Source organism: Bos javanicus, chromosome 1 (assembly GCF_032452875.1).
Source record: "Bos javanicus breed banteng chromosome 1, ARS-OSU_banteng_1.0, whole genome shotgun sequence".
Taxonomy (NCBI): Eukaryota; Metazoa; Chordata; class Mammalia; order Artiodactyla; family Bovidae; genus Bos; species Bos javanicus.
In genome coordinates this window covers 82,485,023-82,507,041 of record NC_083868.1, presented here as the reverse complement: position 1 = coordinate 82,507,041, position 22,019 = coordinate 82,485,023, and the positions used below count along the sequence as shown (strand labels likewise).

Here is a 22,019-nt window from a genome sequence, read left to right as displayed (position 1 = left end):
TATTGATATTTATATTTATAAAAGTGAATTACTTTATAGCAAGTTCTAAAATAATCTTGTTTAATAAAGGAATATGTTAAAATCATTTAAAAATTTTATTATGATGTCTTTGTCTTCAAAAGCTAAAGTACTAATCATTAATTCAAAGAATATAATGTATCTCAGCTTTAGACTGGATGTTGGATACAGAGTGCTACTCTTGAGAAATGCATATTGTGATAATTGCTATGTTAGTATGATTACATTTAGTAATGGAGACTAACTTCAGAATGCTTTGAGAAAATAATGTTCTGATGCCTGTCTCATACTAGCATCACTGTGTTGCTAAGGTAGTGCCATATGTAGTTTTGCCATGGTACTGAGATGATGGGTAACTTAGGAAGGATTTGAGGCACGCAGAGATGATCATCCCAATCTAAGTCCATCTGGATTCAATTGAAAACTATTTTGAGATTCATGCTGTTGCTAGTGAATGACTGCGAAGACAGATTCTTTTCCTGTCCATCTGCACAGCTTCACCCAGGCCAGTTTCTTCTTGTAGTTAAAAACTTAGAGTTTTTATCCTGTTCATTTGGCTATAAAATGGTAGTTTCTTCCTCTTAGTGACTTTTAGATTATTTTGGAGAAGAGATCAAAATTGAAATATTTTCTTTGTGTATAATATTAATTCATTAACTACATTTATAGTAGTTCTTTATAATTTTCAAAGCACATTTGTATTCATGATCTCATTTGAGCTCTTTATTAGCCTTGTAAAATAGGCAGTGATGAATATGAGAGCTCCCAAATAACGTCAGTTTGATCTTGGTGGCTAGTATGGAGAATTTTCACTTAGGTTTCAAAATACCTTCCCGAATGGTCTTATCTTGTCCTTTAATTTGTGATCTTACCTTTCTTCTAGGTAATATTCTTCTCCGGCTTCCCATTATGGTGCAGTTGAAATTAAGTTCTTCTGTGAGAGAAAGTTCAAAATAATAACAGTTTGTTGTGGAAATTTAATTTTTCCCTATAAGTCTGGAGTGTAGGCAGCCTGGTCTAGTAGGATGGGTTCACAAACTTGTCAGGGATGCACAACACTTCCGTCTTACTGCCGTTGTTCTCAGTCCATGGTTTGTGTCTTTCGGTCCAAAACGACTGCTTAGGCTCCAGTATTACCTCTGCATTCTAACCAGCCTGGATGCAGAAAGAGATGAGGTAGAAGATGTTCTCTTTCTTTGAGAAAATTTCTTAGAAGTTGTGCACCGGAATTCTGCTTGTATCATGTAGATAGCACTTAGCTAGGGAGACTGTGAAGTGTACTCTGTATGGTGGGTGGCCACGTGTTTAGCTAAAAATGAGTTCTGTTTCTAAATTAGATGGAAGGAACAGATGTTGGAGCACAAGTAGTAGTTTTTGCCATATCCGTGTAAATTTTAACATGGTATCCAAGATCCTTTTACTTTCTGACCCCTGACTACATCTCTATAGCTGCTCCTTCTCTGACCTTCCCTCTCACCCCACCAGTCTGTATTATTAACTCCTCAACAGTTTTTTTTTTTGGCCATGCTTAGCAGCTTGTGCTTCTGAGTTCCTCGACCGGGGATTGAACCCCGGCCATGGCAGTGAAAGTCTGGAATCCTAACCACTCGGCTACCAGGGAACTCCCTTCTCACCAGTTTTAAATTGTTGAAATTCAGTGAACTTTCTGTGTCATCTTTTTTGGCTTATGTTCTTTGTGTGAGTTTTCTTTTATCCCATCATGTGTTTTCCTTTGCTTTCTCTGCCTGGCAAATTCCTAGCCATTCTCTAAGACATAACTCAAATATCATCCATGAGAAGCTCTTCAGAACCCTCTCTTACACTTCCAGTTTGACTTGTTGCCTTTTCTCTGGGATCTTGTAACACTTCATGCTACACTTGACATACTGTATGGTTTGTTTACATGTGTCTTTTCCTACCTGGAATGAGTTTCCTGTAGGTAGAGACTGTAAGGATGTGTGTGTTTGTTTTTTTGTCATTATTTTAACACATCTAGCACGATGCCTACAATCTGGTAGGTGTTCAAGAAATGTTTGCAAGTTGATTGAATTAGAATTTAAGTTTTAAAACTGTACTAAGTTGGGAAAATGATCCAAATGAAGGAAATAAAACTCCATAAAGTACTTAAACTGTTACTCTTGGTGAATTATTGCTTTTGTATATTGTTTTTTAAATTGAAGCATAGTTAAGTTATAGTATTGTGTTAGTTTAGGTATGTAGCAAAGTGATTCAGATATATATATATGTATGTGTATATATATGTATTTTTTTTCAGATTATTTTCCATGATAGGTTATCAGAAGATACTGAATATAATTCTCTGTGCTATACAGTAAATTCTTATTGCTTATCTGTTTTATTATAGTAATTTGGTTTTTCTAAACTTTTTATTTTATATTGGACTATAGCCAATTAAAGTGTTGTGATAGTATCAGGTGAAAGGCAGAGGAACTCAGCCATACATATACATGTATCCATTCTCCCCCAAACTCCCTTCCTATCCATGCTGCCACATAACATTGAGCAGAGTTCCCTGTGCTTGTGAATAATGATTTGTATCTGTTAATTTTGTACTCCTATTGACCCCTGCCTCCTCCTTTTCCCTACTAGTAACCATAAGTTTGTTTTCTGTATCTGTGAATCTATTATGTATATAGATTCATTTGTATTATTTATTAAATTCCACATGTAAGTGATACCATATGATATTTGTCTTTCTCTTTCTGAATTACTTCAGTAAAGTATAATATTCTGTAGGTCCATCCTTGTTGCTGCAATTGGCATTATTTCATACTTTTATTTATTTTTGGCTGTGCTGGGTCTTCATTGCTGCATGGGCTGTTCTCTGGTTGCAGTAGCAGGAGCTACTCTCTAGCTGTGGTTGCATGGGCTTCTCTTGTTGCCAAGCATGGTGTCTAGGGTGCACGGCTTCAGTAGTTGTGGCTCCCGGACTCTAGAGCACAGGCTCAGTAGTTGTGACACATGGACTTAATTGCTGCTCAGTATGTGGGATCCTCCTAGACCAGGGATCTAACCCATGTCTCCTGCTTTTGGCAGGCAGACTCTTCATCACTGAGCCACCAGGGAAGTCCTACTTCATTCTTTTTTATGGCTTAGTAAGATTCCATTGTATATATATAAACCACATATTCTAAAGCCGTTTGTCTCTTGATGGACACTTAGGTTTCTTCCATGTCATGGGTACTATAAATAGTGCTGCTATGAACATTGGGGTGCATGTATCTTTTTGAACTAAAGTCTTCATCTATACAGGCTTCCCTGGTGGCTCAGATGGTAGAGTATCTGCTTGCAATGCAGGAGACCCAGGTTTGATCCCTGGGTCGGGAAGATCCCCTGGAGAAGGAAATGGCAACCCAATCCAGTATTCTTGCCTGGAGAATTCCATGGACAGAGGAGCTTGGTGGGCTTCAGTCCATGGAATCGCAAAGAGTTGGACACGACCAAGCAATTAACACTTTAATCTTTTTGGGCTATATGTCCATGGATAGGATTGCTGGATCATATGGTAGCTGTATTTTTAGTTTTTTAAAAGGAACCTCCATACTGTTTTACAAAGTGGCTGCATCTTATATATTATTTTGATAGTACTTAACCTAGGGTCAGTGAAGAATGACCCTATCTCAAATGGTAAGTTTGAGATTATTTTCTCATTCTGGTGATAGTTGTAGTCACCATGTATGTAGCTTTTCTGAGGGAGCACAGGCAAGTACCAGAAAACAGGAGAGTGAGCATCAAACCTCAGGCGTTATGGGTGCTGAATGGCTGCAGACATAGAGTGGGAAAGCTGTAAATTTGTGACTTTGTATAAGATTGCCCAGAAAATTTTGTAAGCATGGTCTCTGAAATTGATCAGAAGAAATGGAAAGAAGCTAAAATTTCTGGGATAATACCTAGTTGGACACTTGCTGAGGTGGCAAGGGAATGGGGCTGTGAGTTACTCGAACTGTTTCCTTAGAAGACGTTTTTAGGATCAGACAGGTGAGAGAGTAGTTTACACTTGTAGAGCAAAAGGAAGAGCTAAAAGCAGAGAAGAGCACTAGTTGGGCCCTGACAGTTGAATCCTAAGAAAGGACCCATATGCGGAAAGGAAATGATGATTGAGTATTTTAAAGCTATAGAAAGCTCTTTGAATATTATAAATTGGAATTTAGATACACAGATTACAACTTGAACATCCTCATATTCTAGTAATGATAATTAGGCACTTGAGCAAGCTGTGATTGCTGGACTAAGTAAAAGACAGGGGCAGTAAAAGACAGGGGCAAACTGCTTAGCAAAGTGAGAAAAGGCTAGGCCAAAAATGGGGCCCCAAGGGAACATTTTATCTTTGAAGGGAAAATGAAAGGAGAGAGTTTGTAGATGAGATGGGCTGTTGTTGCCTAATTTGTTGTAGAATTGCCTCCTTAAGTTCAGTTAGTTTAAAACAATGCCTGGTCTTCCTTCTCAGACTTCTGCCATCTCTCTCTTTGTTAATAGCATTGTTCTCCTCCCTGCTATCAGGCTCAAGACCTGTCATTTTTCATTCTTCCTTTAGCCACATGTTTCCACACATGTGAATACCTGCCTCTCTGCAGTGACTTTTGCACCTGTTTCTCCTTCCCTGTTCATCACTGCATTGTTCTGAACTCCTCTGACTCTCCCATGGACCTCTGCAGTCCCATGCATCTAGGTCTCTCTACCTTTATTTCTTGCTTCTGTTACTTTATCCTAAGCATTGCTGTTGGGGTAATTTTCCTATGCATAGTGCTGATCACAATCAGCTCTCCTCATTACACCTTTAGTAACTCCTCCATTTTCTAACAAATAAATTCTGGATTCCTTGGAATGGGATTGGAACCCTAAGTTTTTCTTTTGGTTTGATTTTTCCCTCCTCATGCATACTGCTGCATTCTAATGAAACATGGTATTTTTCCAGACAAACTTATATTTTCTTGTGTTCATGTTTTTGCCCCCACTCTTCTCTCTGCCTGGACTGCTCTTTCTCCTGACATTTCTTCCCCTGTCATGGATTCCACACGGGCTTTAAAACTTAGTTTAGAGGCTACTTTTCTCATTTTTTTGTTTCAAATTTTTTTCTCTGATCAGTTGAACTGAATTTCCCTCTCTGTGCTTCCATTGTCATTTGTTCCTTTATAAGTGCTAATCACATTATGATTTTTATTTAAGATTTGTTTACCTGTCTCACTTTGCTTTCTGGTTCACAATTCCCTTGAAGGCTTCTACCATAAGCATCTTAGGCATAGTAGTAGGTACTCAGGAGATGAGAGCTCACTTAAATCAGAGGAGAGATTATGACTTGATAACTGTGTGTGGTTGTAAAGAGCATGTTATATGAAACCATCTGTTCACTGAACTGCTTATAGCCAAGGCAGAAGCCATTCACTTCACTGACTCATAGGCTGGCTGGCTTCTTTTCTGGGATACCTTCATTCTCAAGCTGTCTTACCTTTAAACCCGAAAGCAGCTCCCTTCTTCCTGTGTTGGTGGACAGATTTTTAATAGGGTTACTTTAATTTTAGATTCTCTTTTAAGAATTCAAGAAGGAAACATGATTTATATGTATATATATTTTGTAAATCTACCTGTAGCAATTCAGTTCTTGCTGAACTTGTGCCTGTAAATACGCCAGGAGTCACTAACGTGCTTTCCGGAGTGCAGGCAGTTGTGCTTCTTCTCCGAGGGGTGCTGAACTCAGTTGTCACACAGCTGATAAAGAATCTTTTTATGAGTCCTTCATACTGAGGCTTCCCCACCCCTGCCTCTAATTGTATATTTTTCTGTGTCAAACCAGATGGTATATTGAATAAATGGTCTCTTTTGCTCATAGGTTATGGTGGAGAATTCAGATTTTACGCCCTCACAAGTGGGGTGTCTCTTTACCTTCCTTGCCCGGCAGCTTGCGAAGCCTGACAACACCTTATTTGTAAACAGAACTCTTTTTGATCAGGTGAGTGTCTTTAACCATAAGAAGTAGAGTTATTTTATTTACCGTTTATAGAAAAATTCACTGGATTACATGGTTTCTTAATAGAATAACCTACCAGGTAAGTGTCCTATGAGTTAGAGGCTTGTTCATCTTTCAGTTTGGATCTAAAATAGCTTTTGTTTTTTAGTGTTGTGTTAGGATTGTGTGACTTTTCAGTAACTTGGTGTCATGGGAGTATGATTTGTGGAGATTGGTTTATAGAGATTGTTTTCCCAATTATTCTGTTCTAAATTTGCCTAGAATTTTTGACTTAAGAATTTTTCAACTATATAATTACCCATCTCATTGATAGTAAGACTATGATGTTGATCATCTGGAAGAGAGATTACTTTTAGAAAATCCAAATTTACTTACTAACCACTCTGAAGGTATTTCCAAATCCAGTTAAATATCTTCTACAAAGCCACAGGTGACGAAGAAAATACTCTTTACCTGGAGAAAGTTGCTAATCATGACCAGCATTTATTGAGCACTTCATAGTGCCATGCTCTGCTTCAAAGTTTTACATGTATGTATTAACTGAGTACTCCCAGTACCTCTGAATGTGCTATAGTTGTTACTCCTGTTTTGCAGATGAGGATGCTAAAGCCTGGAGAGGTTAAATCACTCATCCAAGTCACTTAATAAGTGTTATTACCAGCAATAAATGTTGTTATTAAGTATTAATAAGGTTAGGATTCAGATTCAAGTGGCCTGACTCCAAAGTCCGTACTTAGCTTGGTCCATGGTTTTGGGGATCTTAAGGTATATATGATGTCAGATTCTAGTCATGTTTCTAAATAGTAAAGAAATGTGTTTAAGGTATATATTGTTAGCATAACTGAGCCTGCTGTGTCATATATTGGGCTGACCAATTGGGAAGCTGCCATATCCCTGTAGTGTTTGTTGAGCTGGATGTGAATGAATTGGTGATATAGAAAGAGGAACTATGATTTTCCTTATGGCATGCACGCTGGTATCCAATTTAAAAATACCTTTTCTTTGACCAGGTCCTTGAATTCCTTTGTAGTCCTGATGATGACTCCCGACACTCTGAAAGACAGCAGGTATGAATTGCTAGAACTCATCTTGCTAAAGAATGGGAAAGGAGACAGAGTGAACCAGAAAAAACCTTTTGTACTAGACCTTACGGTGTAAGGGCAGAAAGACTTGTGTCTAACCCTAATACTATGTGAGATAGTGGCAACCAGGAAATAGTGTGGACGGTTGTAGTTTGAGCCTCAGTCAAACTACAAATAAATTTCTAGGCAGACTGCACCTGTCTTGCATTCAATGTGACATCAAAAGAGAATAAAAACTTTATCCTTCTCCTTTATGAGCAATAGTTGGCACCTACTACATGCTCCTTTCTGCCAGCATCATTAAGTTAGTAACCATACCTAGTTGCTATGGTCATGAACCAAAAACACTTCAAGATCTTGAGTATTGGAACGCTCAGCTTTTGGGAGTGCCCTGTGGTTCCACTGCACTAGTGCTCACCATTTCTGGGGACTGGCATCCGTCTCAGTCAGTCAGTTGAGTCGCTCAGTCGTGTCTGACTCTTTGCAACCCCATGGACTGCAGCACACCAGGCTTCCCTGTCCATCGCCAACTCCCGGAGCTTACCCAAACTCATGTCCATCAAGTCGGTGATGCCATCCAACCATCTCATCCTCTGTTGTCCCCTTCTCCTCCTGCCTTCAATCTTTCCCAGCACCAGGGTCTTTTCCAATGAGTTAGTTCTTCACATCAGGTGGCCAAAGTATTGGAGCTTCAGCTTCACTGTCAGTCCTTCCATTGAATATTCAGGACTGATTTCATTTAGGACTAACTGGTTGGATCTTCTTGCAGTCCAAGGGACCCTTAAGAATCTTCTCTAACACAGTTCAAAAGCATCAATTCTTCAGCGCTCAGCTTTCTTTATAGTCCAACTCTCACATCCATACATGACTACTGGAAAAACCATAGCTTTGACTAGACGGACCTTTGTTGCAAAGTAATGTCTCTGCTTTTTAATATGCTGTCTAGGTTGGTCATGGCTTTTTTTTCCCAAGGAGCATGCATCTTTTAATTTCATGGCTCCAGTCACCATCTGCAGTGATTTTGGAGCCCAAGAAAATAGTTTCTCACTGTTTGCATTGTTTCCCCATCTATTTGCCATGAAGTGATGGGACCAGATGCCATGATCTTCGTTTTCTGAATGTTGAGTTTTAAGCCAACTTTTTCACTCTCCTCTTTCACTTTCATCAAGAGGCTCTTTAGCTTTTCTTTGCTTTCTGCCATAAGGGTGGTGTCATCTGCATATCTGAGGTTATTGATATGTCTCCTGGCAATCCTGATTCCAATTTGTGCTTTATCCAGCCTGGCATTTCACATGATGTGCTCTGCATATAAGTTAAATAAGCAGGGTGACTATATATAGCCTTGATGTACTCTTTTACCCATTTAGAACCAGTCTGTTGTTCCACATCCATTTCTAACTGTTGCTTCTTGACCTGATACAGATTTCTCAAGAGGCAGGTCAGGTGGTCTAGTATTCCCTTCTCTCTCAGAATTTTCCACAGTTTATTGTGATCCACACAGTCAAAGGCTTTGGCGTAGACAATAAAGCAGAAATAGATGTTTTTCTGGAACTCTCTTGCTTTTTCAATGCTCGGATAGATGTTGAAAATGTAATCTCTGGTTCCTCTGCCTTTGTTTTTTTTTTTTTTTAATTTTATTTTATTTAACTTTACAATATTGTATTGGTTTTGCTATATATCAAAATGAATCTGCCACAGGTATACATGTGTTCCCCATCCTGAACCCTCCTCCCTCCTCCCTCCCCATACCATCCCTCCTCTGCCTTTTTTGAATCCAGCTTTAACATCTGGAACTTCATGTACTGTTGAAGTCTGGCTTGGAGAACTCTGAGCATTACTTTACTAGCGTGTGAGATGAGTGTAATTGTGCGGTCATTTGAACATTCTTTGGCATTGTGTTTCTTTGGGATTGGAATGAAAACTGACCTTTTCCAGTTCTGTGTCCACTGCTGAATTTTCCCAATTTGCTGGCATATTAAGTGCAGCACCTTCACAGCATTGTCTTTTAGGATTTGAAATAGCTCAACTGGAATTCCATCACCTCCACTAGCTTTGTTCATAGTGATGCTTTCTAAGGCCCACTTGACCTCACATTCCAGGATGTCTGGCTCTAGGTGAGTGATCACACCATCGTGGTTATCTGGGTCATGAAGATCATTTTGTATAGTTCTTCTGTGTATTTTTTCCACCTCTTCTTAATATCTTCTGCTTCTGTTAGGTCCATACCATCCTTCCTTTATTGTGCTCATCTTTTCATGACATGTTCCCTTGGTATCTCTCATTTTCTTGAAGAGATCTCTAGTCTTTCCCATTCTATTGCTTTCCTCTATTTCTTTGCATTGATCACTGAGAAAGGCTTTCTTATCTTTCCTTGCTATTCTTTGGAACTCTGCATTCAGATGGATATTTCTTTCCTTTTCTCCTTTGCCTCTAGTTTCTCTTCTTTTCTCAGCTATTTGTAAGACCTCCTCAGACAACCTTTTTGCATTTCTTTTCCTTGATAGTTTTGATCACTGCCTCCTGTACATTGTCATGAACCTCCGTCCATAGTTCTTCGGGCACTCTGTCTATCAGATCTAATCCCTTCAATCTATTTGTCACTTCCACTGTATAGTTATAAGGGATTTGATTAAGGTCATACCTGAATGGTCCAGTGGTTTCCCTACTTTCTTCAATCTAAGTCTGAATTTCGCAATAAGGAGTTCATAATTTGAGCCACAGTCAGCTCCCAGTCTTGTTTTCCCTGACTGTATAGAGCTTCTCCATCTTTGGCTGTAAAGAATATAATCAGTCTGATTTCAGTATTGACCATCTGGTGATGTCCATGTGTAGAATCTTCTCTTGTGTTGTTGGAAGAGGGTGTTTGCTATGATCAGTGTGTTCTCTTGGCAAAATTCTGTTAGCCTTTGACCTGCTTCGTTTTGTACTCCAAGGCCAAATTTGCCTGTTACTTCAGGTATCTCTTGACTTCCTACTTTTGTGTTCCAGACCCCTATAATGAAAAGGACATCTTTTTTGGGTGTTAGTTCTAGAAGGTCTTGTAGGTCTTCACTGAACCGTTCAACTTCAGCTTCTTCAGCATGACTGGTCAGGGTATAGACTTGGATTACTGTGATATTGAATGGTTTGCCTTAGAAATGAACAGAGATCATTCTGTCATTTTTGAGATTCCATCCAAGTACTGCATTTTGTTTACTAAGTTTGTTTACTATAATGGCTACTCCACTTCTTCTAAGGGATTCTTGCCCACATAGTAGATATAATGGTCATCTGAGTTATATTCACCCATTCCAGTCCATTTTAATTCACTGATTGCTAAAATGTCGACATTCACTCTTGCCATCCCCAGGTTTGACCACTTCCAATTTGCTTTTGATTCATGAACTTAACATTCCAGGTGCCTATGAAATATTTCTCTTTACAGCATCAGACTTTGCTTCTATCACCAGTCATATCCACAAGTGGGTTTTGTTTTTTCTTTGGCTCCGTATCTTCATTCTTTCTGGAGTTATTTCTCCACTGACCTCCTGTAGCATATTGGGCACCTACTGACCTGGGGAGTTCATCTTTCAGTGTCCTATCTTTTTGCCTTCTCATACTATTCATGGGTTTCTCAAGGCAAGAATACTGAAGTGGTTTGCCATTCCCTTCTCCAGTGGCCCATGTTTTGTCAGAACTCTACACCATGAATCTGTCTATCCCTCCACTAATCACTGTGAGAAAAAACTGATCACCACTTCTTTCTGTTTAGCCACTTGCTTGAGGGTGCTTTCTAGGAGTAGGATTTCTTAAAAGCTTAGCCACTCTAATTGTGAACACTAAGACAGTCTGTTTATAACTGATGACAAGATTTTGTCAGATAAGTAAGCTACAAAAATTAAGTACTTCTGGACCAATGCTGATTTTTTTTTATGGTAATATATTCCCAGCCGGAGGTTGAGACTCAGATAAAGAACATAGGAACGCAACAGTGAACCCTTTCTCTGCACAGCTGTGGCCCCATGACTGCTGCAGACTATCTTAGGAAAGAGAACAGCTGCTAAAATTTTGATTGTCTCTTAAATTATACTGAATACAAACAGTAATGTGGGTCCCTCATTTTGCCCCTATTTCTCTATTGGCAGGAAAAGTGAATCATGTTATGCATGGTGTTGCTATATATAAAATGATAAAAACTTTTTATGTAAATTACTAAATAAAACAGAAATAAAAACTAAACCTAAATGTAAAAGCCAAACCTTTAAAAGTAATCATAGTTAGTAATCTGTTATTGGGAATCCTTTTTGGGATTACCTGGGGATTTTTTTCCCTCACTCATTTTAGAAAGTAGAAAACTGATGACGCAAATTGCTCAAGGTCGTCAGTAAAGTCAGAGCTCGGTTCCTTCCCTTCTCATCCAGCAGTCTTTCTCTTAAGCTGTTTTTCTTATATCAAAATTTTGTACTGATGTGAATGTTGATTGATACTTTCATTTATTAAAATGAATAAGATGAAAGTGCAGTAATGAAAGCATGTCAGAACTTCACTCATTGATCAGTGTTATGACTTCTTTGCTGAATTGGATAACAGTTTTCTAATATTGGAAAAATGATTCCTTAATTTTTTTGTGCTATTTTCAGTATAATGACTCCAACAAACAGACTTTTAAGTTTGATTCTCTTATTAACGTTATCTCCATCAATATCTTAGCCAGAAATTGTCATAGTTTTTCTGTAAAGGGCCAGAGAGTAAATATTTTAGGTTTTGTGGGTCATATATGGTCTCTGTCACATACTCTTTATTTTATAATCCTTTAAAAATGTAACAAGCCCTGATTTATAGCATTTATTAATTTCCATGGTGTAAGTATTCCCATCGTGGCTGATTTCAACCTTCCAGCGTGATATCACATTGCACATGAAGTTGGGGAGTGATGTACCATAACACACCCTTACATAATATTTCCACTGTACAGATAAAGTGAAAGTGTTAATCGTTCAGTTGTGTCTGACTCTTTGTGACCCCATGGACTGTAGCCGCCCAGGCTCCTCTCTCCATGGAATTCTCCAGGCAAGAATACTGGAGTGGATTGCCGTTTATTACTCCAGGGGATCTTCCTGACTCAGGGATTGAACCTGGGTCTCCTGCGTTGCAGGCACATTCTTTACCGTTTGAGCCATCAGGGAAGCCCACCATGCATTAAGGCTACAGTCTCTAACCTAGAGAGCATACACAGTAAAATACTTAGGAAGTGGTGAGTTTGGGTATTACCTTTGTTTTTATTTAATCGTAAGTTTATATAATTTTATTTTTAACAATGCCTGTATTTAACAGCCAGCTTAAAAATTCCTAGAAAGCTGACAGTTAGCTTCAACTCCCATAAGTTGGTTCAGACTCTCTCCAGCACTGGCAGTTGATCATGTTATTTCAAACTGAGGTTTTCAGCAGATATGTTCGCTCCATTATTGTCCTATATAGCAGTGCATTGTAATACTCAAAATGGATTAGAGTTCTGAAGTGTAAAGGTAGGCTAGGTTTTATTTCTTTCTGCCTTTGTAAAAAAATTAATTTGGAAGTAATTTCCTGTGTTTGAAAAATGTTTTGTTAAATGGCGTCCTGGAGTTCTGAGAAAGGGCATGTTACCCTGGATCTTGAACTTAAATATAGGAGAGAGCTTTCTGATACTGCTCTAATGATTAAGTAGTGATTGTGTTATATTTTGAGATTTATTTTAAAATATGTCTCATAGCCTGGTCATATATTTAGATACTTAGTTTGGTAAAGGTTAATTTTTTATTCAGCTGCTTCAGTTCAGTTCAGTTACTCAGTTGCGTCTGACTCTTTGTGACTCCATGGACTGCAGCACGCCAGGCCTACGTGTCCATCACCAACTCCCGGAAATTAACCAAACTCATGTCCATTGAGTCGGTGATGCCATCCAACCATCTCATCCTCTGTCATCCCCTTCTCCTCCTGCCTTCAATCTTTCCCAGCACCAGGGTCTTTTCAAATGAGTCAGCTCTTCCCATCAGGTGGCCAGAGTATTGGAGTTTCAGCTTCAGCATCAGTCCTTCCAGTGAACACCCAGGACTGATCTCCTTTAGGATGGACTGGTTGGATCTCCTTGCAGTCCAAGGGGCTCTCAAGAGTCTTCTCCAACAGCACAGTTCAAAAGCATCAATTCTTGGGCACTCAGCTTTCTTTGTAGTCCAACACTCACATCCATACATGACTACTGGAAAAACCGTAGCTTTGACTAGATGGACCTTTGTTGCAAAGTAATGTCTCTGCTTTTTAATATGCTGTCTAGGTTGGTCATAACTTTTCTTCTAAGGAGTAAGCGGCTTTTAATTTCATGGACACAGTCACCATCTGCAGTGATTTTGGAGCCCCCCAAAATAAAGTCTGCCACTGTTTCCACTGTTTCTCCATCTATTTGCCATAAAGTGATGGGATCGGATGCCATGACCTTAGTTTTCTGAATGTTGAGCTTTAAGACAACTTTTTCACTCTCCTCTTTCACTTTCATCAAGAGGCTCTTTAGTTCTTCACTTTCTTCCATAAGGGTCGTATGATTATGTGGCTGAAAGGACTCCTGAAGAGCTAATCAATAAAAGTAGATTCCAAAGTGTCTTTACTCATTTATTTTAAATATTCAGGTCCTTTTAGAATTGCTGCAGGCTGGAGGCATAGTTCAGTTTGAAGAGAGTCGACTCATCCGTATGGCAGAGAAAGCAGAATTGTAAGTTGTATTGAAGCCATATATCAGTTCCCATAGAACTACTAAAGTATTACTTCTCTAACTTGAAGCCTGGTTGACTGATGCATTGCCATTTTTTTTAATTAAGAAAAGCTATGCATGTAATAATTTTAAAAAACCTAAATGCAAAAGTTTTTGCCTTTCAAGTCTAGAAGTTAGTTTAGTTTGCAGAAATTAATAGCAAGTAAATTTGAAGTTCTTGTTCATTTGTTTTAGTGTAAAAATGAAATATCAGTCTTATTGTTTTTTTTTACCTAAAATTTCCAGGGTATTTTTAAGATTTTTGGCAGTTACCTTACATTTATATTGTAAACAATGCAGAATTTAACATAGAAAACAGATGCAGCATGTTAGCACTATTGTTTATCTAGTTTGTTAAATATTTCATTTGACATGTTTAATTCTGAACAGGGAAACTTCATATTATTGATTGTATTAGTTTCTAATGCATTAACTATTTTTTATATGATATATTGTTGCTTTAACATTTATTTTATGCACATCTTTGAAATTTCTTATAAACATAGTATTCAGCAGCATTTTAAAACCTGTATTCAAAGGAATGGCAGATACTCATATTCCTTAGATATGATAACTTGATTTAACAGTAGAAATCACATCTACTGTATTCATTTTCCTTAATTCTAACCCCTATGCCTGAACAAATGTCTTAAAACAGTAAGTTGATAACCACCTGCCTGTTTGGTACACTGAAGTTTTTCCTTTTATGTTCTAGCTACCAAATTTGTGAATTTATGTATGAACAAGAACACCAATATGACAAAATTATTGATTGCTACTTACGTGACCCACTACGAGAGGTGAGTTAAGAGACCACTTTACCTTTTTTCTTACGCAGTTTCCTCCCTCACCTTATCAAGTAGAAGTAATTATTCAGTAGAAATATTTGGACATATGTTTCTTCATTATTCAACAGCTGTTTATTGACTGCCTGTTATTAACTCAAGTGTATATTGATAATTTAAACAGATACATAGTTCCTGTAATTTTATAACTTATAGTTTATTGATGGAGACTGACAGTAAGAAAACCAAATATGTAATTGCAAATTGTGATGAGCGTTAGAGAAACTGGTTCCCACAGGAGTAAATAATGGGGGAACGAACTTATACAGAGCAGCCAGGGAAGGAATCTCAGATAAAATGCCATATAAACTGAGTTTTGGAATTTGAGAAGAAGCTAGTCAAGCAAGGAGCCCATAGAAAATATGTTCCAGGGTAGGGAACAGTATACGCAAAAATCCTGAGGTGGGAAAATTTTTTGACTTGTTCAAGAAACTGAATAGGGATCATATAAATGAAGCAAAGATCAGTGTAAGTGGAGCATAATGGACAAGGGCAAGACAGATTTGATGTCAAACTAACAATGTGGACAGGGACCACCAAAGCAAAAGAATAATATTCACTCTGGGTTAATGAAATCGAGACTGAAATTAATTGGAACACATTTGCAACTTCTAAGAATGTACCCTAAACAGTTACTCTTTCTCTTTTAAGTCAGTCTTCCATTAGTTAAGGGGCTTCCCTGGTAACTCAGCTGATAAAGAATCTGCCTGCAATGCGAGAGACCCCAGTTTGATGCCTGGGTCGGGAAGATCCACTGGAGACGGGGTAGGCTACCCACTCCAGTATTCTTGGACTTCCCTGGTGGCTCAGCTGGTAAAGAATCTGCCTGCAGTGTGGGAGACTGAGTTTGATCCCTGGGTTGGGAAGATCCCCTGGAGAAGGGAACAGCTACCCACTCCAGTATTCTTGCCTGGAGAATTTCATGTACTATATTGTCCATGGAGTGGCAAAGAGTCAGATATGACTGAGTGACTTTCACTTCACTCCATCAATTAACCATCTCAAAATGGTTTCCTTCTCTAAATAATAGATATTTACCAAGACCGATACAGATAGTAGATCAGATCGGTTCAGTCACTTAGTCATGTCTGACTCTTTGCGACTCCGTGGACTGCAGCATGCCAGGCTTCCCTGTCCATCATCAACTCCTGGAGCTTGCTCAAACTCATGTCCATTGAGTCGGTAATGCCATTCAACCATCTGATCCTCTGTCGTTCCCTTCTCCTCCTGACTTCAGTCTTTCCCATCCTAGGGTCTTTTGCAGTGATTCAGTTCTTTGCATCAGGTTGCCAGAGTATTTCAGCATCAGTCCTTCCAGTGAATATTCAGGACTGATTTCCTTTAGGACTGACTGGTTTGATCTCCCAAGCCAAGGGACTCTCAAGAGATAGTAGATAGTGACTAAGTATTCTTGAGTGAATGAATGAATAAATTTTATTGTCTTGTGCTTTTCAGGAAGAAGTCTTTAACTACATTCACAATATCTTATCCATTCCTGGATACAGTGTGGAGGAGAAGCAGTCTGTATGGCAGAAGGCTATGGATCATATTGAGGTACTGATTCAGTAGAATTTTGAAAACTTTGCCGTATTTGTATAGATATCTCCCAAATTAAGTTTTTGCTAAGTAGTGGGAGATATATTATTAAGTTGATTTGCTTGAGGGTTAACATCTTTTTCAGATAATTTATTCCACCTCACATTTGTGGAAAACCCATGCTGTATACAGCTTATTATGTCATGACTTCTGAAAATAACTCATGTTAAATCAGCTAGTTCACAAACTGGAATTTTAGTGTTTTTTCACAATGTTCTGAGGAATTCTGAGACTACTATTGATCTTTTCCCCTATTATGTGACAGGAGCCATTCCCTCAGTTACTTGATGGAATTTTAGAAACATCACTGCAACGAGTTATTCTCTCTGATGTATTTCCCTTATGTAAGAGGATGTATTTCTCTTATGTAAAAGGATGATGATTCTCATTTTGTTTATTAATGCTGTTTTATAGGAATGCAGTAATTGACTTTGAAACTAAAAGTTCTTTTTAAAATATTTGCTAGTTGTTAGTTGCTTAGCAGTGTCTGACTCTTTGTGACCCCATGGAGTAGGACCTGTCAAACTCCTTTGTCCATGGGATTTCCCAGGTAAGAGTACTGGAGTGGGTAGCCATTCCCTTCTCCAGGGGATCTTCCTGTCCCAGGGATCGAACCCAGGTCTCCTTTATTGCAGGCAAAATCTTTACTGTCTGAGCCAACAGATGGTTGGCCCAAAAATTTGCTTCAGATGCCTAAATACAGAGACTAATGTCAATATCAAAATCAGATGATTATATTCTTTGCTGCCAAAGATGGAGAAGCTCTGTACAGTTAGCAAAAACAAGACTGGGAGCTGACTGTGGCTCAGATCATGAACTCCTTATTGCAAAATTCAGACTTAGATTGAAGAAAGTAGGGAAAACCACTGGACCATTCAGGTATGACTAAAATCAAATTCCTTACGATTATAAAGTGGAAGTGACAAATAGATTCAAGGAATTAGATCTGATGGAGTACCTGAAGAACTATGGACGGGGGTTCGTGACATCGTACAGGAGGCAGTGATCAAGACCCTCCCCAAGGAAAAGAAATGCAAAAAGGCAAAATGGTTGTCTGAGGAGGCCTTACAAATAGCTGAGAAAAGAAAAGAGGCTAAAGGCAAAGGAGAAAAGGAAATATATACCCATCTGAATGCAGAATTCCAAAGAATAGCAAAGAGAGATAAGAAAGCCTTCCTCAGTGATCAGTGCAAAGAAATAGAGGAAAATAATAGAATGGGAAAGACTAGAGATCTCTTCAAGAAAATTAGAGGTACCAAGGGAACATGTCATGCAAAGATGGGCACAATAAAGGATGGAAATGGTATGGACCTAACAGAAGCAGAAGATATTAAGAAGAGGTGGTAAGAATACACAGAAAAACTATACAAAAAAGATCTTCATGACACTGATAACAAAGATGATGTGATCACTCACCTAGAGCCAGACATTTCTGGAATGAGAAGCCAAGTGGGCCTTAGGAAGCATCACAATGAACAAAGCTAGTGGAGGTGATGGAATTCCAGTTGAGCTATTTCAAATCCTAAAAGACATTGCTGTAAAGATGCTGCACTCAATATGCCAGCAAATTTGGAAAACTCAGCAGTGGCCACAGGAATGGAAAAGGTCAGTTTTCATTCCAATCCCAAAGAAACGCAATGCCAAAGAATGTTCAAATGACCGCACAATTGCACTCATCTCACACGCTAGCAAAGTAGTGCTCAGAGTTCTCCAAGTCAGGCTTCAGTAATACGTGAACCGTGAACTTCCAGATGTTCAAGCTGGTTTTAGAAACAGTAGAGGAACCAGAGATCAAATTGCCAACATCCGCTGAATCATGGAAAAAGCAAGAGAGTTCCAGAAAAACATCTGTTTCTGCTTGATTGACTATGCCAAAGCCTTTGACTGTGTGGATCACAATAAACTGTGGAAAGTTCTGAAAGAGATGGGAATACCAGACCACCTGACCTGCCTCTTGAGAAATCTGTATCAGGTCAAGAAGCAACAGTTAGAATTGGACATGGAATTGTCCAATCTGTCCATTGGACAGACTGTTTCCAAATCAGGAAAGGAGTACATCAAGGCTGTATACTGTCACCCTGCTTATTTAACTTATATGCAGAGTACATCATGCGAAATGCCTTGCTGGATGAAGCAGAAGCTGGAATCAAGATTGTCAGGAGAAATATCAATAACCCCAGATATGCAGATGACACCATCCTTATGGCAGAAAGGAAGAACTAAAGAGCCTCTTGATGAAAGTGAAAGAGGAGAGTGAAAAAGCTGGCTTAAAACTCAGCATTCAAAATACAAAGTTCATGGCATCTGGTCCCATCACTTCATGGCAAATAGATAGGGAAACAGTGGAAACAGTGAGAGACTTTATTTTCTTGGGCTCCAAAATCACTGCAGATTGTGACTGCAGCTGTGAAATTAAAAGACACTTGCTCCTTGGAAGAAAAGCTATGACCAACCTAAACAGCATATTAAAAAGCAGAGACATTACTTTGCTGATAAAGGTCCATCTAGTCAAGGCTATGGTTTTTCAGTAGTCATGTATGGCTGTGAGAGTTGGACTATAAAGAAAGCTGAGCACTGAAGAACTGATGCTTTTGAACTGTGGTGTTGGAGAAGACTCTTGAGGGTCCCTTGGTTGGATCGCAAGGAGATCCAACCAGTCAATCCTGAAGGAAATCAGTCCTGAATATTCATTGGAAGGACTGATGTCGAAGCTGAAACTCCAATACTTTGGCCTCCTGATGTGCAGAACTGACTCATTTGAAAAGGCCCTGAGCAGGGAAAGAATCAAGGCAGGAGCAGAAGGGACAACAGAGAATGAGATGGTTGAATGGCATCACCGACTTGATGGACATGAGTTTGGGTAAGCTCTGGGAGTTGGTGAAAGATAGGGAAGCCTGGTGTGCTGCAGTCCATGGGGTCGCAAAGAGTCAGACATGACTGTGCGACTGAACTGAACTGATTATGTGTGTGATGAGGATGGCATCAAAATGCATTCTGAAAAAGGGCCCAGAAATCACTCCTCACTTTAGTTTTCTTAGGTTCAAAACATACAATATTCCTCAGAAACCAACAGAGTTAGAGAGCTGTTGGAATCTCTTCTGATTTTTTAGTCCTCTAATTATTGAGAAAAAGAAATAGTAATGAAGGATGCTGAGGTAGTTCTAGTTTTGTAAATAACATTTACATCTACAAAGTTTGTTTCTTCCTCATTGTAGCAAGGATCAGGAGATGGTGATGGGTTTAGAGATGTAGTGAAAGATATGATTATTCAACATGTTTTAAAATTTTTTACATATGAAAAATGATAAGAAAGGATGAGCTCTGAACCTTTCAGAAAGCATTGCATGTAATGTGAATACTTTTAATTCCTGATGATTATGAAGTTTAGATTAGAAATGTGAACAGCATCTACTATAAAACATCTGATGTGAAAAGTGTTACAGTCAGTAGGATGAAGGAATTGCCACACTTTCATTTACTGGATTGAGAACACATATATGTTATTTAGTCTTATCATGTTTCTGCTAACAACAAGATCAATATGTCTTGGTGAAAGAAAGAAAACCCAAGAAAACCTTCTTTGACTGTGAATTATATATATATTTTTCTAATCATTTGGTATTGTTTTTCTTTTCATCATCCCCTTTAAGTCTTCATAGTTACATTATGGCTCATTGTTCTTTTCATTTCAACTGCATTATGCCGTGCTTTGAGCACATGGACTCCAGATATCCAAAAATGAAGCTGTGTCTCTCTGCATAATGTGAAACATGATGCATTAATCCATGAACAAACAAATTATTCAGCAGAAAACTCATACTGGTGAAGCAAGAAATATTTTTGCTGCACAACAATTATTTCTGCTGACTATTTTCCCCACATCTGTGCCTTTTATTTATTTTTTTTTTACCTTGAACTTTTTAGTACTTCTGAAGGTCATATTAGAAATCTGTAGACTTTTTGTTGAAGGTTTTGTGTGGCTTTTTTTTAATATAAATAAAATCAACATTAAGTGTGTAGAGGGAAAGTCCTTATAATAAAGTTTTCAGACAGTATACGTACATAGCGTATAGATTAGTGGTTCTTAACACTTTGCGAGGTACAGACTGCATTTGAGACTCTAATGAAAGATCTGGACCTGTGCTTCCTAGTCTTGCACATGTGCTTGGATGCATCATTTTGTTCATTATTTAAGGATCCACAGATTTCTTAAAAGCCATTCTTAGGTTGGGTCTGTGGATTTCAGTAAAGAATCTCTCATTTAGATGGTTTTTCCAATATGGACAATTCATGTTTCATGAAATTTTTAAAAACACTTTTCATTTTGAAATATAAAGAGAAAAGTGCATAAAATAAAAGTACAGTTTAATAAAAAATTTAAAACTCAACATACCAGAAATAGTTATTGCTAGTACCCTAGACTGTTCCCATGTATCCTTTCCTCATCACGGTTCACTGCCTCACTAATATCAGAAGAACGAGGATAATGAATATTTATCTTCGTTCTTCTGATAATTTATTACACTTCTATATATTGTCATTGCATCTGCCTGCACCCCTAAAAATATATGTTTTGTTTGGCTTGTTGCTGAACTTTATATAAATGAGGTTATACTCTGAGGTTATTCTCTTTTTCTCAATATTTTGAGAAATTTCTATATTTTGTTGTATGTAGCTGCAGTTCATTTTTATTACGGTACAGTATTAAATTTTATAAGTATTCTATTCATTCTGTTGGTATCTTACATATGCATCTTGAACATAGCCACATGCATTTTTCTAGGACAGTGGTTCCGTTTGATCTCCAGTCCAGCATTACAGCATCAGCTGAGAACTTGATAGAAATGCTGTTTCAGTCTTCTCCTCAGGCCTAATGAATCAGAAACTCTGTCGACAGGTCCCAACAATATATTTTAATAAGCCCCTCTGGTGATTTTGATGCATGTTAACATTTGATAATCTCTGTTCTGGGGTGTGTAGTTGCCACTTAACTGGGATAAATACTTTAAACGTCAGCAGATGCCGGCATTGTGTGAGATTTTCCACTGACTCTGTATTCTTGCTGAACTTTTAAAATTTTGTCTGTCTAGTGGATGTATAATGACATTTCGTTTTGTTTTAAATTTACATATCCTTAATTACTGAGATTGATATATACATATTTATTGGCCATTTAAATTTTCTTTCTGTGACATCACTGTTCAAGTCTTTTGCCCATTTTTCTGTTAGAATGTCTCTTGTACTCATTCATGAAGGAATTCCTTGTAATCCTGGATGTTAGTCTTATTTTCAGTGATACATATTGCAAGTATATTCTATTCCGTGGCTTTTTTCTATGGTTCTTTTTAAGAAAAGTTTTTTTTTTTAAAGTAGTCAGAATAATCAGTTTTTTTTCTTTGGTACTGAAGTCCTTCTGTATTGTTGTCTAAAAGCTTTCTTGTTTCTTTTTTCAACTTTAAATCTTAGACCCACCTAAAAGCAGTTTTTGTATAGGGTTTGAAGTGGGGATTAATTAATTTTTTAAAAATATGGATACCTAGTTCTCTCAGGAACAATTTTTTTCCATTTTTGAATCTTTCCCCCTTTTTAAAAATTGAAGTATAGTTGATTTACAATGTTTCAGGTATACAGCAAAGTGATTCAGTTGTATATATATATTTTTTCCATTTCATATTCTTTTCCATTATAGGTTATTACCAGATATATATTGAATATAGTCCCCTGTGCTGTAT

General features: G+C 38.0%; 1 protein-coding gene across 7 annotated transcripts in view; it reads left to right on the top strand.

Moving 5' to 3' along the window:
- The window catches only part of VPS8 (VPS8 subunit of CORVET complex), a 291,235-nt gene that overhangs the window by 127,167 nt on the left and 142,049 nt on the right, over positions 1-22,019 (top strand). For all 7 annotated transcript variants that reach the window (XM_061413733.1, XM_061413742.1, XM_061413725.1 and 4 more), the window contains 5 exons: positions 5,867-5,986; positions 7,015-7,071; positions 13,725-13,807; positions 14,562-14,646; positions 16,147-16,245. In XM_061413733.1, the coding sequence (XP_061269717.1) occupies positions 5,867-5,986; positions 7,015-7,071; positions 13,725-13,807; positions 14,562-14,646; positions 16,147-16,245 (444 nt within the window). The remainder of the gene's footprint in view (positions 1-5,866; positions 5,987-7,014; positions 7,072-13,724; positions 13,808-14,561; positions 14,647-16,146; positions 16,246-22,019) is intronic.